The sequence below is a fragment of the Juglans microcarpa x Juglans regia genome, chromosome 4D (genome assembly GCF_004785595.1).
Source record: "Juglans microcarpa x Juglans regia isolate MS1-56 chromosome 4D, Jm3101_v1.0, whole genome shotgun sequence".
NCBI lineage: Eukaryota > Viridiplantae > Streptophyta > Magnoliopsida > Fagales > Juglandaceae > Juglans > Juglans microcarpa x Juglans regia.
The window spans coordinates 2,423,155-2,443,945 of record NC_054600.1 but is presented as its reverse complement, the minus strand read 5'-3'; the positions used below and the strand labels follow the sequence as shown (position 1 = coordinate 2,443,945).

The 20,791-nt window shown below is 34.4% G+C and overlaps 1 protein-coding gene and 1 long non-coding RNA gene across 3 annotated transcripts in view; one reads left to right on the top strand and one right to left on the bottom strand.

The window, feature by feature from the left end:
* Positions 1 to 20,791, bottom strand: part of LOC121259767 (REF/SRPP-like protein At3g05500) — a 28,330-nt gene that overhangs the window by 1,228 nt on the left and 6,311 nt on the right. The window contains exon 1 of one of the 2 annotated variants that reach the window (XM_041161502.1): positions 143 to 413. The exons of the other annotated variant lie outside the window; for it this stretch is intronic. Coding sequence (XP_041017436.1) covers positions 143 to 178 — 36 coding nt within the window. The 5' untranslated portion in view covers positions 179 to 413. Of the gene's footprint in view, positions 1 to 142; positions 414 to 20,791 lie in introns of those variants that run through there. 2 annotated transcript variants of the gene reach the window in all.
* LOC121259769 lies at positions 3 to 11,054 on the top strand. Its single transcript, XR_005939631.1, has 2 exons — positions 3 to 187; positions 10,981 to 11,054. It is a non-coding gene; the product is annotated as an uncharacterized LOC121259769 (long non-coding RNA).

Genomic DNA, 20,791 nt, shown 5'->3' with positions numbered 1-20,791 from the left:
ACCACAAAAATCAAAGGGAAAAATAAACATAACTTCTCCTTTTATGAAAGTATGAAAATTAAAATCTGCAATTCCCAAACAAAAATAAAACAAAAGCAAAAGAACGAAGAGTATTATGAGTTTGAATTGGTGAGGTCCGTACCATGCCATCCTGCGATCTCAAATCTCCTTCAGCCATGATCGATGAGTTTTCTCCGCGAGCGAAAGGAAAATCAATAGACAATAGAGAGATTAGAAATGTGAATTTGATAGGGTAGAGGAGGAAGGATGGGTTTTTACAGGAGAGACTAGAAATCTGTGGTGATTGTAGAAGTAGGCAGGAATATCGGTGGGAATGGACGAACGAGCAGAGTCGGAACGTCTGGGTTTGATACGGCGGTGAAGCAACGCGTGTCTCTCTGTCCTTTGTTAGATGCATGGTCCACCGTCAATGCTCGGCAGTTGAAAGGAAAACCAAGAACAAAAAACAAAACAAAAAAAATACAAAAAAAACGAAAACTTCGAGATTAGGTTTCTTTCGCGTAGAAAAACTCTCAGTTTATTTTATTATTATAATTTTATCCAATTTTTATATAAAATATAATAAATAATTTAATTTTTTTAAAATTTTAAATAGTAATAATATTAAAAATAATATTTTAATAATATTTTATTTTATTTATTTAAAATGATCTTATCTCATATTATTAAAACGAGAAAATTCAGGCGGGAATTGTTCTAGGATGGAAGGAATGAATTGAGTGGGCTTGGCTTGGGTTCATGGCAAGTTGAGTTTGGGCTGTTTGGATGCTAATTGGGCTGCTAGTCGCGTGCTTGTTTGCTTTCGAATAAAGATGATGTTTTTCAAAGTAATTTTATATATAATTGTGAAATATATAAATGACAAGTAATTATTTTTAAAAGAGTAGGGTCTATTATTAAAAAATTAATTTTTTTATGTGAGTTTCATATTTAATTCATTTTTTTCAAAATGATTACACAACAGTTATACAATTTACGATTGTAAATATTTTTTTCTTTTTTTAAAAAGAGAAATGAAGATGTAAAATTAATCATTTTTCGAAATACAAAGATAAAAATTCATAAAGCATAGAAAGAGGGTGTTTTGAACATTTCACTTGTCAAACCTAATTCTTTTGAAAATATAATTTATCAACATTACGGTTGCAACTTTGCAAGTAAATAAATAAATACTATTTGAAATAGGCATGGTTGTATTCTTGAGGAGAGGGGAGCAGGGGACTCATCCTGATACCTCACTTGAGTATGATGGTGGAAATCTCAAATTTGTTCCTTATTAATTAATTAGATAGAGCTGAGCTTTATAATGATTCTAATAAGTGTTATCAATTTGTGCTTTTACATTATAAATGACTTGATACGGACCTTTGATTTATACTTGCACAAGAGTAATGTTGTATATATTTGTGAAATGCGTAAACGCCGCATAATCGTTTTGAAAAAAGAGTGGAGTCTACTATTAAAAAATTAATTTTTTTTATGTGGGTCTTGTATTTACACACTTTTTTTAAAAGGATTGCGCAGCACTTGCGCACTTCATGATTGCAAATATTATTTCTCATTGATAGAATCTACTACTTTTTCAACTTTCCATAAAAAAGTTAAATTCATCTCAATGTACTTCATACATTTTAATCTAAAAAGTTAAATTTATCTCAACTTAAAAAAGTTCAATTCATTTCAATAGCATCCACAAAATATTATTATTTATAACTTATCTCAATATCCAAATGTACCCTTAACGTTAAGGAGCTTTTTTTTTTTTTAGTTGGTCAGTACTGAATTGAAGGTCCGTACCAAGTCGTCTTGATATCTCAAATCTCTTTCAGCCATTATGATCGATTAAATAATGAGAAAGAAACCTTTTGAACCAGGAAATCGAAACAAGCTTTCTTCTTGAGCGAAAAGGAAATCAATAGAAAGATCAGATAGGTTAAACACAAAAATCCGGGGTGATTTTGTATGGCTAAGTATACTTGGTATCCAAACGTGTTAAGATATACCGAGATTCTCTCATCCCATCCCAGTTAACAGTTCTCTCATTTTCTCAATATTATTCATTGAGAAGATCATACATATTGTTGATGTCATGTTTCGTGGACTTGGGCAACTCCATGCTCCTGGGCTCGATCTCTTTCCTATAAGATGAGAAATGGGGGAGTTCGGGGGTTGTAGTACCTCTGATGCCCAAGTCAGTTCAGGTTTGGAGATGAAGAGAGAAAGTGAGAGCTATAGAGAATGACAGAAGAAATATTCAAAGGTATAAGTAACCCTCTTCTCGGCATAGAGAGAGAGAGAGATGGGAATTTATACTTGGTCGGGGTGGGTTCTGAGGTGATAGTGACCGATGTGCGGCTCCATACTAGGATCATGTGTCCTTGCCAGCCTCTTGCTTCCCGTCAGAATTGCTAGGCCTGGCCAGGGTTGTCACTGACATCTAGGAGGGCGTGCCTTTGCATGTCTATCCCTAGAACGCATTGAGTGTGGCGTGGCCCTAGACATGCTCGTTCGCCCTCCTACGTCGTCCTGTTGTGTCAAGGTCGGGGACATCTTTGATAGTCTGTTAGACGTGGTGCTAGGTTGCATAGTCTCTCGTCCTCTTGTCCGGACTTTTTGCCTTGTGTCCTTCTTTCTGGGCCTCTTGGGCCGACTTAACCCATCCAAGATCTTATACGTGGGCCTGGGCCCGGCCCCTTGGGGGGGTGGGCTTTACCCTGGGCTGGCTCTTGGGGATTTCGCCCCTCACAATACACTTTTATCACTGACTCTCAATACATAAAGTTGCCCAAGACTGAGCCCAGAATTCAGAAACTTATCCCCGTGTTTCCCTTCCTCTTTTCTTATACACGACATTCCCTTCCACCATTTCACAACACTGAGAAACCCATTCCCTTCCTCCACTTCATACAACATTGTCTGGACCCGAACCCCTCCAACTTGATTTCCTCCCTTCTTCCGAGCTACCTTCCTCCATTCCCTTCAAGGACAACGCTGGCCAAAAGCAATCTCAACAACACGCCCTTTGAATTGCAGTGTTGGCGTAAAACTCAGCCAGTGTGCTGGTGGGGAAGCACCACCTTTTGATATTTTAGTTCCCCATAAAGGCTATAAATGTTCAGAGATGACAAGGCTACATGTGCTCGCACCATCTTGTTCGTTTCCCTTGCAAATCTTCCACGTTACCCTGCATCATTATGTGATAAGCACTAGCATCATCTTTAAAATTTGAAAAAATAGAGATGAAATCATCTGTTGCATTAGAGTAGTCAAATACTAGTGGCTTCAATTATGAACTATAGTATTTCCAAGTATTTCTTCATATTTGAATATGTACTGTTCAAGTTCAAAAGTAATATTTTATTCTAAAATATCATACTCAACTACTTTAATATCTTCACGTTTTATTCTAAAATGTGTTTGTTGGATAATTAGATTGAGGAAAAAAAATTAGTTAGAAACCAATAATTTAAGTAAAAATAAAATTATTAATTAAGATATGGTTAGTGCAGGAATTTTTTTTAAAAAAATAATATTAAAAAATAATATTATATTATTATTTTGACTAATCTAATCTAGGTTTATGGCTTGAATGATTTTGAATTTATGAATAACATGTACTTTTAGCTAAATTTTGGAGATCACTTTGATGAAACTAATGTTAATGCTCTAAAGAGAGCTTATCACCTCATGTCCATATTAAGGCATGTTTGGATGTTTGTATCTTAAGATTTTGTGAATAGTAATAAAATAATTTAAAAGAAGATGTTTTATTAGATTTTGAGAAAAGAGAGAAAAAAATTGAATACAAATACTTTTCAAAATAAGTATATTATTGAAGTTTATAAAAGTTGTATTAAAGTTTGTGTTTGAGTAATAATTAAGTAAGGTTATATCAAAAGTTAAAAATTTGAAATAGAAAATTATTTTGTACGTGTTTAAGTGATGTTTGAGAATGAACTTATGATAAATCTTGAAAATTGTAAGAATGTACAGCGAAAAAATACCTTAAGGTCGGCCTATAAAATTGCTCCACAAGTTTCTCCAGATTGACAAATCCCAAGTTTTTTCTCTTAGTAGCGAAGTGTACTACGTAGTATAAAACTAGAGTTACACTTAATAAATCCACAGCCTAAATATCTAATCAACGGAGAACAAAAAGAGATAGAGCTTTTGTGTATTTCAGATGGTTCCAAAAACCAATTGATGAGAACTATATGTAATCCTCATACCCACGGTTGGCCTTAAAGGCCAGCCTTCAATTGCCATATTGAATGGCAGTAACGCATGGTTTAAATTCATGCGTTACAAGCAAATAACGCATGACTTAAAGTCATGCATTACACTGCAGTTAAGGAGAGGGTCAGCCCCACGTGGGCGCCCTTCCATCTAACATCTCCTACTCGCATACAGTGGGCATGACTCCAGGTCTGCATCTCTCTAATGTTCTCAATCTTTTTTATACAAATAAATAGGTCGTGCGACCACCAAGCACATCTGTAGAAAGGTGGGAGTACATCTGTAGAAACCCATTCAAATCCAAACAACATGCCAATTTCCATCAAAAAGTTCATGAAGCCTTAACCAAACCCTAACCCTAATCCTAACCCATAGGACTGATATAATTTCACAAATCTTTTTGCAGATAAATTCATAATAAAGAACCCAATCCACACTTGGAAAGCTGAATGGATTTATATGAAAGATTAAAAAACAAAACATCTTAAAAATAAAGGATGGGTGTTTTTCCTATTTCACTTGTTAATATAATCTTTTTAAAAATATAATTATCAAAACACCCGCAAGGAGATAACTGAAACCCGCAAAAATGTTCCAAATGGAAAAAACTATTTTGCCTCCCAAGTTATACTGCTCAATTTGACTGCTTGAAAATTATTATTTTTTTTACTTAGTGATTAAGGAAGTGATTTTAGGTCTATTGGAGTATTTTTTTAAAATATTTAAATATATTTAAAAAATGTGAAATAAAAAATGAAAAAAAAAAAAACCAAAAAGTAACAAGCGGTCAACTTGAGTGGGCTACTCTGGGCGACAGAGTAGCCCGACTCTTTTCAAATTAGTAATTTATGGCAATCTGGATTTTCAAGTCCCAAAATTTTTTTGATATCAGGCTTGGAAAATTTGGCAATGGTATACTAGAATTTTTTGCTACTATATGTGGAGAGGACATCTTGACCAGTTAGTACCACATGAGCCTGGGCCCTTACTAAAGCTCGAAGCTTGCCTTATTACCGAAAAGCCCAGTCCGGTATCAAGAGAATCTAGCCCAGAGCTAATACCGACTAGATAATTATCCAACGGTGGCAAGGGTTAAGAACAATTATCATTCAAATTTACTAAGATACGAACCTCCATATCCAGGTTTAAATTTGAATAATGGATATGACCATTATCATCTAAACAATAGAACGGTTCAAAAGCTTTATATAAGGAGAGAACCTAGGTATATAAAAAGGATCACACTCATTGATATTATTGAATAATCTTCAGTCATGGACTTAGGCGTTAGAGGCATTCCTCGAACCCCTAGCCATCTTATTCTTTGGTTGCAGGTGATCGTGAGGTGGTGGTGGTGAAACACATCGATAACAATATGGTAAGTATTTTAACAGAGAAGTTACCATTGTGGCTTGGTGTCCAAATTAGGGAGTCCATTCTTTGATTATTTTGAAGTAGAGGAAATTTTTGGATTTCTGTGATGCTTTCTTGCTAAAAAAGGTTATCATTTTCTGGGTGTTCCATGAATGAGTGTTATGTATAATCATATCAGAGCTTAAAAAAGGGTTGGGTCTCATTCATTTGATGGAGAGGCTTTGATGTAAAATTTTTTATTGTTGGAATCTAAGGTTTTGATCATTCATTTACAGATAGCCCATTGAATATTTGATATCATGTAACTTTTGAGAGTAGCTCTCTTGTCTTGAGGATTCTTTCCATAACTATGAATGGTCGGGTTTGATGTTGGAAGTGTTCAGGTATTTTGCCGTTTGAAGAAGAGAATGCAACAAACATGGATTTGCTTGACTCATTTTCCATCTCGTTTTAGCTAATAAAGCTAAATTCATGTTTTCCATTTATCTCAAACCAAATCCACTGCATTTTTTGGTTGACAAATAGATCTCCAAGATTTCAAAGTCAAATTATGCTTATGTTCTTTGGTGAAGCCCAACAAAAATTTTTTAAAACTTCTGTGCAGAGATTTGCAAACTGATTTTGACAATAAATGTATTGACATTTAGTATGAAGGAATTGTGTTTGCCACTGTTTTGATTGGCATGGTTCTTCCTGCTTGTGAAAGTAGTTTTGATTTCCAACCCTCAAGTTTTTTATTTATTTTCTTCAGTAGCTCTTTGAAACTGTCATTCAAATGAGGTTAGAAGCCCTAAGTACTTCATTCTGGATGATGATAGCTTGTATGACATTTCCAGAGAAATAGCAACTCTGGTGGCGTGATTGGTATTCTTGTTATGTAAATTGAGGACTTGTTTTGGTTGATTCTTTGTCCTAACCAATCATGATATTTTTCCAAATTGTCAACGATTGCTTGAGCATTTGTTTCACTTGCTTTTCAAAAAATGATTAAATCATCTGCAAATAAAAAATGAGATATTGGATGACTATTTCAGCTTAATTGGATACCTTCAAAGTTGCCTTTTACTTCCAATCTGACTATTAATTTGGATAACACCTCCGTGCATAATATAAAGAGGAAAGCCGATATGGGGTCACCTTGTCTAAGTCCTATTTGTGCTTTGAAGAATCCTCTAGGTGAGTCATTTATAAGGATTGATAAGAAAGTGGTTGTGACATATTCTTTAATCAGATTTATCCACCCACTATGATAACCCAACACTTTCATCACTACAAATAAGAAATCCCACTCTATGTAGTCGAAGACCTTTTTCTATATCTAGCTTAATTGCCATTTGATCCTTTCTACCCAATTTGTTTTTAGGCGTTGAGACAACTTATGGGCAATCAAACTTATGGTGCCCTTGCAAGTTGACCCGACGGGCATCCATCTGGCCAGTTGGTGTTGAGGCCGACCTGCATGGACGGTGTGTGATGAGCTTAGAAGCAAGACAATGCACAGATTCCAAGAACAGCTGAAGTATGAAAGATTTTGGGCATTGTTTTGGAAACAAAGCTCTCTGTGCTGCTATGTCTCCTTGTTGGATTCGTTTCTTTCTATCGTGTGCTTCACTTCACTTCTTTTTGTGTGTTGTTTTCTTTTGCTTCTCAACTGAGCTTGTAGAACAAGACAGACAATGAGTCTTTGTGTTGGATCGCTGGGACTTATAACGGGCATCTATTGAGTTATTGGGATTGGTTTAGTTGCTATTTACTTGTAAAAACAACATTGTTGTGAAATGTTGTGTAAAACAAACACACTAATACTGACAAATAAAGTAAAATCAATTACAATCAAGCACACGACGCATAATATACGTAGTTTAACAAATTGCCTAAGTCCATAAAGTTGCAGAAATCTTATTAATTAGAGAATAATACAATCAGTACTCAATCTCAACTCACATTCTAGAGGACTTTTTGCTCTCTCACACAATATACACTCACTCGACAATTGTTATCTATTAAAATATGCTAAAAGTCATCAAACACAAGTCAAATATGATAAATATATAGCAAACAATGCTGAAAATCCTAATTGACAAAATATGCGTTGTTCGCTCGAGCAACGTGTTAAGCGCGTCTCAAGCGAACGGTCAAATCAACATTAGCTCGAGCGGGATGTCGAGTAGGGGTCGAGCGAACACTAGGGTTTGTGTCTCGCTTAAGCTTACTGTTGCGTGGTACTTGAGCGAACTCTCGGGTTGAGCTTTGCTCGAGCCCACTATCGAGCGCAAATCATACAAACACTTTTTTCAACTCTAAAATGAGTCTTCATATACATCCCAACAAGCATGATCAAAGTGATTTTTTTTTTTTGTTTAAGTAGTTTGTTTTAAAAAATGAATTGTGTAGAACCGTCAAACAGCTGTGTAGGCAGCTTGCAAGAAAGACTATTAATAGAGTTTAGTTTCCATTACGTAGAGTGGCAGAGTATACTTTCCAATTAGATGACAGATATGATATTGTTCTTTACATTCTCGATTTTAATTTACGGATAGGGAAGGAAATAACAACGTCCTCAGCTTATCCGTCAAAAACTAAATATTTTCTAGAATTTAAAATACTCTAGAAATGATGTTGAAGGATCCTCCCCAACTTTTGACGTGAACATTATTAAATTGTTAAAACATTATAAATTTGTTATTAATTTGAAGGATCTCTAAAACGTTATTAATTTGTTAAAACATCCCACAACTTGGAAAAGTAACTTCGAGACAATATAAGTCAATCTTGGACTTTAAATTGGTCAGAGTTGTTATCCAACAAATTAAAGACCAAAAAAAAAAAAAAAAATCAGACTAGACAGATAAAAATATGTTAAGAATATAGAAAAAAAAAGTATTCTTAATAACTTGATGCGGTATTTTTTTTTTCTAATTAATATTGATATAGAAATATTACAACTATCCTAAATGTTTGAAGGGGTCCTTACTACTGTCAATATAAAAATACATTTAGGTAGATTATCTAAAGGTATGCAATCAAAGATTAAGTTGGTTAATCCCCATTGTGCTACTGAGTGTGCACATCGATTTTGAGATCGATAAACTTTTTTAACGCTCCAATCTTTCTTAGTGTGTAAGATTATACGGATATGATCAATGATTGGAGTTATCTACTATATGGTGATGAAGTTTCCTTGAGTTGATATGATGGTCTTAGATATTACTATGCATATCAATTGACAGATTGCGCAAGTACAACAATGTGTCAATGAGGTTGGCCATCGTTTAGATATCCTAAACGAAAAGGTCAACACAATGACTGAGGAGTTTCATACATTTGTAAACAACACATTCTGAGTGTTTTAAACTTTTATCATATTTTGTATTTATATTTTAATATATTTCTTTTTCTATACTTTATGTAATGAACAATATTATTTAATATATTTAGTGTTTTTGTATTTGAGTTCTCAATTTTTTTTAATTTGAAATTCGATTTTTCATTTTAAAATAGTTCACATTCGAACGTTATGACTACGTTCAAACGTTTAAACGAATAACTAGCACGTTCGCACGTAAGTAGACTTAACGTTTGAATGTACATCAATTGTTTGAACGTAACATTTTATACATTCGAATATAATCATTCCAAAACGACATCATCTAATAGCTTACATTCGAATAAAACAATATTATCATTTGAATGTAAAATCGTTTCTCGTCTACATTTAATGATTTTTTGTGATAGTTTCAAGGTTGTCACAAATTCAAAACCATCACAAAAATTCAATTGTGTTGTAGTGTAAATACTCTTTATTTCATTTGAAATAGACATTGTTGAATGAGTATGATGAAGATGCATCGAATATCAAATCTCACATAGATTCCTTTTTAGGCAAAACTAAACTTTATAACGATTACAGCACACTTCAATTGCGATATAGACTAATCTTTTTAGATTATAAATACCAACATGCACGGATGATATATTTTTTCTTAGTTCATCACAAATGTAACCATAGCCAACCTAACATCGCCATGTTTCTTGGTCCTTCGAGTTAAAAAAACCTTATCAATTCATCATTGACCAAGAGCACTTTTCATATTAACCTGAGTTGTTGTCACAGTTTGATACTTCAAATCGCTTATATCTAGCAAGTCTTTTTTCAATTAGAGATTTTATTATTTCTAATCATATTTATTATAAATAGTTATCTTATATGTGACCCATATAAAAAGTAATTAATAATATTTTATATCAATAAATACGATTGAAAACAATAAATTTTTTATTAAATAATATAAAATATTTCTCCAAGGCTATATTATGGACCTGAACGGTGATTCAATAAAATTTATGAGAAAATAATGCTAGTAATTAACAAACAGTACTGTAACACAATTTTATACAAAGACATCCAAATATTATATTTGTAGCAACAATATTTCCATCAACAATAATAATAACGTACGATGGAACAGTAGCGGCGTCTATTTCTTCAGGCAGAAAATAAACCCATCTAAAAGAAATTTATTTATTTTTAAATTAAAAAAATCATCGATACAGTATGCAAACTCGCTTGTACTTAACAAAATACTATTTGGAGAGAGAGAGGTCAACCCACCCTGCACCTTGTGATGGAACAGCAGCCGCGCCTATAGGGGTTACCGTTACCGTGACCATGGCAGATCTGGTAGCTAGAATAAGTGCCATTGGAACGTTGTGAGCAAGGTACCTTGTCCTGTCGCATCGCACGATAGCCGATGGTGCCAGCTAGAATGCGCCTGCTGATCTCCGAGTCCAGCTCGACCTTTCCTCCGGTCAGGCACTCCGATATGGTGCCCTTGCAGGTTGACCCAACGGGCATCCATCCCAATTGGTGTTGAGGCCCACCTTTGTGGATGATGTGTGATGAACTTAGAAACAAGACCAACGCAAAGATTCCAAGAACAACTGAAGTATGGAAGATCATGGGCATTGTTTTCGAAACAAAGCTCTTCTTGCTACTACGCTTCCTTTCTGGATTCATTTCTTTCTATCGCGTGCTTCTTTCTGTGTGTCGCTTCTTTTGAGGTTTCTTCTGTTTTCCTTTCTTCTCAACTGAGCTTTAGAACCAGATAGACAATGAGCCTTTATGTGGGATCGCTGGGACTTTTAACAGGCATCTATCTATTGAGTAATTGGGATTGGTTTTGTTGCATGCTATATATTTACTTGTAAACTTAACATGATCCAAGTGTTTTTTGCATCAGTTTGTTTTAAAAGACTCTAGAAAGGATCTCTAGAATGATGTTGAATTGGAGAGGTCCGTACCATGCCATCCTGAGATCTCAAATCTCCTTCTTAACCATGATCGATGAGCTAACGAGAAAGATGAACTTAAATCAGGAAATATGAATCGAGTTTTCTCCGCGAGCGAAAGGGAAATCAATAGAGAGATTAGAAATGTGAATTTGATATGGTAGAGGATGTAGGATGGGTTTTTATAGGAGAGACGAGAAATCTGTGGCAATTATAGAAATAGGCAACAATATCGGTGGGAACGGACGAACGAGCAGAGTGGTAACGTCTGGGTTTGAGTCCGCGGTAAAGCCGAACCAACGTATTTCTCTCTCTCTTTTTAAATGCATGGTCCTGAATACCGTCAACGCTCAGCTGAAAGGAAAACCAAGCACAAATTTAAAAATAAACTTTCAAATTAAGGGCTCGAGATGAATATAAAAATTAAATAAAATATTATTAAAATATATATTTTTAATATAATTTTTATTCTAAAATTTAAAAAAATTCTATTATTTATTATATTTTATATAAAAATTTTAAAAAGTTATAATGATTATATGCATCTCATGATTCTCATCTCTCAAATCAAACCAGACCTAGGGTTTGATTTTTAAAAGTGAGATGAATCAAGAACCATATTGTATGCTCTCAAGATTTTTTAAATTTTCTTCTTAAACATTACTTAAATATAAAATATTTTTTAATTTCAAATTTTTAATTTTTTTATCAAATCATTATCTAATTATTACAATTTTCTCAAACTTCTAAATAAAACATAAAAAACAATACAACATTTTCAAATTTCAAAATAAAAAAAATATTAAAAAATCTGATTCAAACAACTTTTTTTTTTTAATTTTATAATTATTTTATTCAATTTTTTCTCTTTCATTTTTCATAACCCAATAAAACATATTAACTAAAACCATTTCACTACTACTTACAAATCATTTCATTACGATTCATAAAATTTTTATCTCATTTCATCTCATTACTCAAGTACATGTTTAAGTATTTCAGAATTTTGTCAACAGTAGTAAAATGTTTTGAATTAAGATGTATTATTATCTTCTAGAAAATGAGAGAACAGATTAAATAAAAATATTATAAAATTATAAAATGGTTTTAATATTTTTTAATACTATTTTATTTTAAATTTTGTAAAAATTATATTAAATTTTGTATTTATTTTAATACTTATAAAAATTATATTAATTTTTGTATTTATTTTAATATTTATAAAAATTATATTAATTTTTGTGTTTGAACAATGATATATATCGGTGTAAGTGGTACAAAAGGACTTCAAGTAAATACATTTATGATTTAACACAAATGAAACCTGATCCCAGCAACACTTGACAAAAGTATCAAATTGTAAAATTATTTTTATCAGAAAATAAATATAATAGATCACATAAAGTTACATTGATTAGTAACTTTATTTTTGTTAATCCCTTTATATTTGTAGGAATTTCATTGAACATATGTTGTGCATAAATTGATCACAACAATCATCGTCGAAACAAAAACAACATACGGATTTAACTTCGATTGCTCCAATAAAAAGCCCTTACGAAAAACAAAAAACTTGAATATATGTTAGGGTTCTTAATAAATGCAATAACGCCGACCTAAAAAAAAAAAGATGAAATTCAATGGTCACGAGTTTGAAATATATATCTTGGAAAGACTGTTCATGGTTGGGTTCTCAATCTGGTGGGTTCCCTTTCTTCCACTCTGCAAATCCACTGGTACGCTTTATCGACTAGAGTGATATCAGCAACCCTTATTTTAATAGGACTTTAAACAATTGGAGTGGAGTGGAGTCAAGTTTTTGGATTATCAAATTGAATTGGATTCAAATAATTCGAGTCCGAATTCGAGTCGAGTCGAATTATTTATCGATTTTTGTCTATACTCTATAATTAAACCGAGTCGAGTTATTCCTCAAATTTTGTTTGTACTCTTAACTTTGATATATATTTTTCTAAATGAATTGAATAGTTAAAAATACCAAATAAATATATATATATTAAATTTGGAGGGAATATTTGGATCCTCTAACTGTCCAGCCCATTACTAAAAAGCAGGCCCAAAGCTTTACCCTAGGGTCAAGAGGACCACATCTGAAGAGCCTGTAACTGTAACTATGCAGCAGATAACTACTATGAGATCGGAGTATTGATCTACAACTAAAAGCTATTATCTTAAAGAAGATAACTCCAAATAAAACAAGAGTTATCTCTCCCCTCGATTAGTAAGGGATCATGAAGGATATACACACGAGAATGGTGGGTTAGAGTCAATTACCATTATGTCACGTCCATGTCCTGTTTGAATTAAGCAACATCTTTATCTTTATATATATTTATTCTCACATTGTGTCATTGAATTTAACATCGGAGTCTATCTAGGGCAACTAGTGCCACCTCTTTGTTGTTGCAAGTCATCTGTACAATTGATGGTGTGAAACGCGTCCTTTACAAAATCTAATGAATTTTTTACAACTAATATATAAACCTTATATTGAATCATAAGATTATAACATTTTGACAAATACATTTCTTAAATAGTTTCTACATTTTAGTATATGAAACTACTAAATTCTTAACTATTACACATTATAAAATACCACTACTCGGCGTGTGGTGTCGCACGACAAGAGATCAAGAGAGATACCTGGGGTTGGGGGCAGCAGCGAGAGGGAGGGAGTCCAAGAGACCGACCATCGACGGGCTGACGACGAGATATCGCCGATGAAAAAGAGAGGAAAGAGGTGCGGCACGAGGGAACTTGCGTTTGAAACAAAACTTGATACAAAACGAGTCGTTTGGGAGAAAACAACTTCTTTTTATTACAAATTTAATTTTTTTTAATACATATATGTAGTACTGGGCCGGGCAGATAGGTGAATACCTAGATGAGCCCAAGTACTTGTAGTGTGCGAGCGGATGCCCCTACCCACCCTAGGTGAGGGCTGGACTGAGGGGTGGGGGGAGCGGGTTAGATGTGAGGACCCATCGCCCAGCCCTATCTAACCCAATCCCACATGGCAATAATAATTTCTCAAATCTCTTTGTAGTTTATAATAAAGAGTATTTCACTTGTTAATATAGTTTTTTTCAAAAAATACAATTATCATAACACCCGCCAGTAGATAAATACTCTTTATTTCTTTTGAAATCGACATTGTTGTGAAAAGGGGACATTGCAAATCTCACGTTGGGTAGGACAAAGTATGATAGATGTGAATGAGTATGATAAAGGGACATTGAGAATCAAATCTCATATTGGTTCCTTTTTAGGCAAAATGTCTAAACTTTATAACAATTATAGCAACCCAAGGTACACTGGCAGAATTAGGAGAAGCTTTATGCATCACAGATGAGCAGAAACAGATACATCATGATCAACATAAATGCTAGAAGGAAAGGAAATTATACCAGCCATATTGGAGTATGCAATTAGGAAAGGAGTATTCTTAGTGGACAAATTATGAGACTGAGTAGTGATCTAAACAGAACCCGATTCATTGAAATTGAGCTGAGACATTTGTCCATTGATTAGCGCCATGAGTTTTTGAATATGATTCTGAGATAAGTTCAATTGAGGATTCTCCTGTAGTCCTTTTTCCTAACCTTGAGAGCAAACCTGGTTTGCTGAATGTGTGGATGAAAAATTCTCACTACCATGGCTCGACTTAGATTTAGTGATCTTAAAATTGGGTGGGAATCCTATAAACCTATAACATTTTTTCCTAGTATGTCCAGGTTTTCCAAAATGAAAATAGCTAAGAATAGATTTATCCTTCTTCTTTGTTTGATTACTATAGACTGTTAGTGCTAAAACTTCAAGGGAAGGTATTGTCAACTTTCTAGTCTGTCTTTGCCTCTCATCTTGTAAAACTAAGGAAAAGGTCTTGTCTAGAGAAGGCATAGGACTCATCAAGATGATTTGACCTCTAATATGCTCATATGAATCATTCAATCCCAATAGAAACTTAAACACATAATCTGTTTATTGAACATCATCTATTGATTCAACGGCTTTACAAGTACACAATCCATACGAGCAACAAGGGATAGGTCTATAATTATGCATTTCTTCCCAAATTTCATTCAGTTGAGTGAAATACTCGCTTACGATTTGATTCCCTTGCAAAAGACAGCTGAATTGTTGTTGGAGTTGATAGATGCGCACATTATTGGGCAGAGCAAAATAGTTTTTTAGCTTCTCCTATACCTCCATTGCTGAGCTGATGTAGAGCACGTTCGATGTTATCTCCTTCGAAATTGAGTTGAGGAGCCAAGACAAAATAAGGTTGTTGCACAGTAACCAAGAGATATACAAAGGGTCGGTCAACTTCGGTGTAGGTATGCTTCCATCAAGAAAACCGAGCTTGTTTTTTATAGAGATGGCCAAGGTAAATGATCGATTCCATGAAAGATAATTTGGGCCGGCAAGAGGTGGAACAATCACCACAGTGTTGGCATTGTCACTATGATGTAAGTAGAAAGGACTCTTCGGATCTTCAGAAGGTAAAATGGCAGAGGTGTTGGTGTTATTAGTGGCAGCAGTGGAACCTTCTTCCGACATTGTGAAGAAACAAAATGAGAATAAAAAAGAAGATGAAGAGAAGATGATGCAACAAAGCTATATGAAGAAATGATTGAAAGAAAGGAGGAGAATGATCTCAGGTCACAGAATTTGGCTCTGATACTATGTTGAAAGATGAAGAACGCAAGCAGAGAGGTGGAATTGGAAAAATGATGTAATTCTCATTTAGTGTATAAAACTATACATCGCCTTATGACTCACATACAATTCAAGGAATACCACTTTAGCCAATCAAAAGAATGGGAAGAATAACCAACCTATTCCTATTCTACATCATTCTAGAATAAAGGCTATATGTACAAAATGACAAAGAAATAATCCTAACAAACTATGATGAAATAGAGGAAGGTTATTTTATTCTCTCAGAAGCTGTATAGATGGGGTATCGCAGCTGAGAGTCGAATTGGCAGGGTACTGTAGTCACCTGTTGATCATCTTAGGGGTGTACATAAACCGGCTGGACTGACCACTGTCGACGTAGATTGACCGCCAGATTCAGGAACTAGCAGAGAACTGGTCTGCAAGCGATAGCAAATTAGCAAAACCGACGTCAGTCGGTTCGGTCTCAGGTTCAGGCCCTGTCTAAACTGAAGAATTGACCGACGTATATAAGTTTTTTTTTATATATATATTTCTTATATAAAATGATGTCATTTCGCATGAAGCCGTTTCACATGAAACAACATTGTTTTGTTCTTAAACCTTTGAAAAAAAAAATTAAACAAAATGATGCCATTTGGTCTAAACCAAACAGCGTCGTTTTTTGGTAGAGTTAGGAGTTTGAATCCCCCCTTCCTTCTAGGGGTGATACCCGCCCCCTACGGGGCGGGGCCACCCCTCCCCCGCCCCCCACCCCCGCATATGCGGGGGTGGGGAATTTCTCCCCGGACGTCCGCACCCCCCGCCCCCATACTGGGCCTTCGGCCCAATACATTTTTCTGGGCCCTAATTGGCCCAGAATCAGTTTTTGGGCCACTTTGGGCCCAGAATTCGTTTTTGGGCCATTTGAGCCCATTATTTAGATTAAAAAGTATATAGATTTAAAAACAGGAAAAAATATATATATATATATATATATATAAGGGATATATAAAATCATACATTGAACTATTACGTTATTAACTAATTAAGTAGTAATCATCACTAAGGCAGTAAGGCACTATGCTAAAATATTTTGTTCACAATTATACAAATTAAGAGAACTAATAAACTATTACACTATTACAAACTCCTCTAAAAGAAATAAATATTACAAATTATATAATTAACTATTGTAGCAACATTACAATTAATTATAAATTAATAAAATCATAATTTTTCAATTTGATCAATTTGATTTTGGGGTGGAGCCGCAGCGGTGAGTTCACTGAGTGGTGAGTTATGTCGATTGCTGTGAGACTGAAAATCAAGATCATAAAAGTCAATAAGTTATAAAACCTGAAATATTAATAAGTTAAAAATAAAACAAATTAGAATTAAAAAGTTATAAAGATGAAACAAAATTTTAAATGCAAAAAATAATTATGAAAGAAATTGTGCAAACCATGACAATGGTGGGTCCAATACAAAGTCATACTGCATCGGAGGTAGCCATAGACGTCGTCTCATGTATCACTATAAGTATTAAATTTGAAATCAAATTAATGAATACCAATTAAATGAAAATAAATAAATTAAAATAAGAAATTATAAAATGAAATTAAAATAAATACCAGATCCAAACTGATCATCACTATCCTCCTCGACGTCGGCCTTCTCATACTCAAGAACATCCGGAACATGAATTGGAGTTCCCTTGATCCAATTCTGCGTGCAAATCAAAGCAGGAGCTAATGAACTCCGAAATGAATCTAATACACGTCCTCCCGTGCTAAAGGCCGACTCTGAGGCTACTGTGCTAACAGGGATGGCCAAAAGTGTGCGGGCTATCTCTCCAAGGATGGGATACTTCACGGCATTCACCTTCCACCAACTTAATATATCAAAATCTCGTGAAAATGGTAGAATCTCTGCTGCTAAGTATCTGTCTATCTCTGGCTGAGCGTCTATAGAACTCCGAAGGAAGGGGGTCTGCTCATACCTCTCACCCCACTCCAATCTACGTCTTTTCTCAACCTCGACTTCAGGAAACTGTGAGCTTGAGGCTGAGGGGGTAGGTGTAGGTGCCGCAATATTACCACCCCGCAGGGTGGAAAACTCATCAAATAATCTAGTAAGGGTTTCCCGAACCCTTGCTGCAATAAGCTCTGCTCATATTTGCCCGTACGCAAGGCCCAATCCAAATATCATGCCATCCAACTTATACCTCGGGTCAAAGACGACAGCTACATATAACAAAATATTAGCCTTCGTTAAATCTCCCCAATACTTGTCGTACTTTGTCCTCATAATCAATGACATCTCCCGCATCCTAATGTGACCACCCGCGACCATATCATCTAATTCTTCTTTTACCCTACATATTTGCTGACATACAATATTGGATGTAGGGTACAAAGTTCCAGATAGCCCCATGGTGACATCGTAAAAAAGCCTAAAAAATTCTACAAAATTAGTTAAAATTTCCCAATCATCCTCTACGGGTTTCCCCAATCCCCCGTGATCATCAAAATATTTAACATATTGGATGTCTTCATCACCCAATAATGTAAATGCCAGCTTATATTCTTGGGCCGCCTCCAACATCAGAAATGTTGAGTTCCATCGTGTAGGCATATCAGTACAAAGGCCCCTCTTAGATGTTAGGCCCGCAGATCTCGCAGCAACCTTGAATTTGTCTAACCTCGAAGGAGAAGATCTCACCCATCTCACAGTAGTCCTAACCCGAGCAATCGAGTCATGAAAATCTCTCAAACCATCAGTGACAATCAGATTCAGAATATGTGCCGCACATCTCACATGCAGACACTCACCACCCATGAGTGTCTTATTTGCCTCTCTAAGATAGGTCTTTAGATGTCCCAATGCAACATCGTTAGACGAGGTATTATCGACTGTGACTGTAACCAATCGGGTCAACCCCCACTCCTTTATTGCGGCCTCCAAGGCCTTTACAATTGTCTCACCCTTATGATCGGTGATTTTACAAAATTTTATAATTTTCTTTTGCAATGTCCAATGACAATCAATAAAATGCACAGTCAAAGACATATAATTAAAATTTTGGATCGATGTCCAAGTGTCAGTGGTGAGACAAACAAATTGATCCGCCAATTGACCCCTCAACTTCTCCTTTTCAATGTAATAATGTTTTTTTACATCCTTTGCCATCGTGTGGCGAGAAGGAATGTTAAACCTTAGTTCCAAGTAGCGAGAATACGCTTGGAACCCTTTCCCATCAACAATTTGAAAAGGTAGCTCGTCCATTATGACCATACGAGCTAGGTGTCTTCTACACTCATCGGGATCATACTTAGTATATCCCTTCAACGTTGCACCCCCACTAGTCTCATCCGCCATTTTTTTAAGTCCAATTTCTAGCCTAGATTAGCTTTTGTCTTGTAATGATCTTAATATTGGACTTTTTTTGCATTGCTCTTTTAAGTGCACCTTTAATTGTGAGGTGCCATGTTTCCTATAGTGACATCCATAAATTTTTTCACAATAGTTACACTTGGCTTGGGGGTTACTTGAGTCACCACCCTCTAGTTTGGTGAAATGACTCCAAACTATTGACGCAGGTTTCTTGTTGGACTTGGGGGCGGGGCAAGGTGCCGTAGGGCTAGGGGTAGGGGTTTGAGTAGGAGGGGTAGGTGTAGGTGTAGGGGTAGGGGTAGGGGTGCCCTCGGCCTGGAAAGGAGAGCTCGCACTAGAATCTGCTGGCATATCCATGAACTCAAGCAAACGACAAATCTGAAATTGTAAAAAACATAGCAAATATATAATGAACATAAAAAAAAATTAGAATAAAAAATTAGACCATATAATTCATCAAACAATAGTAAAAAATTTAAAGTCATAAATTTTAGGCATTAAAAAGACACATTAATTATTCAAGTTATAAAAAGACTTATAGTGGTTTTAGTTATTTTTATTGTACTATTTTAATTATTTCTCCGAACTCAAAACAGACAAATTTGAACCAACATATTAAGAAAAATGATCACATCCGAGCATATTAAATTAAATAAAGAAATTAAATACAATACAATAAAAATGAAACGTCTAGAAATCAACTCAAAATAAGGGATGAGATGTTGATATGACTTGATAATAATGATTATGGTCGCTTTACAAAAGGATGGATGTCCATATCGATAATGGGCATGCACCATAATTATTGTGTTAGTATGAATGTTCCAAATTTGTTGAGGGCTTTGTCTTGTCACCCTAAATGCTTTCTTTTTACTAAAACAACATGTTTATGCAAATTCTCTTTTGTGTTCAAATGAATTTGACATTCATAATATATATATATATATATATATATATATATATATATAACTTGAAAGACTATAAGGCATAAGCATAGCAACTATATAAATTATAATGAACATAAAATAAAAAAAAAAAAAAAAAAAAAAAAAGTAGAATAAAAAAAAGTACCACTTGACATTCATAATTTCATATATATATATATATATATATTTCATCTTAATTCATTATATTGAATTTCGAAATACCCTAGTGCATTCTTTTTTTTTTTTTTTGGTTCAATTTGGTAGGGAACATCAAATTCTGTTTTTAAACCCCTAAATTAATTTTTTAAACCCCTAGTGCATAGCAATTTTAAAAATTAAACCCCTAAATTAATTTAGGGGTTTCAAAGATTAAAACCCTAAATTAATTTAGGGTATTTCAAAACCCTAAATTAATTTAGGGGTTTCAAAGATTAAAACCCCTAAATTAATTTAGGGTTTCGGATTGGGCTATTTAGGGTATTTCGAAACCCTAAATTAATTTAGGGGTTTCAAAGATTAAAACCCCTAAATTAATTTAGGGTTTCGGATTGGAACCCTAAATTAATTTAGGGCTCCAATCCGAATTAATTAGGCACAATAATATTGAGATTGAAAACCCCTAAATTAATTTTTAGGGTTTCGGATTGGGCTCTTTAGGGTATTTCGAAACCCTAAATTAATTTAGGGATTTCAAAGATTAAAACCCCTAAATTAATTTAGGGTTTCGGATTGGAGCCCTAAATTAATTTAGGGCTTCAATCTGAATTAATTAGACACAATAATATTGAGATTGAAAACCCCTAAAGTAATTTAGGGTATTTCGAAACCCTAAATTAATTTCGGAGTTTCAAAGATTAAAACCCCTAAAT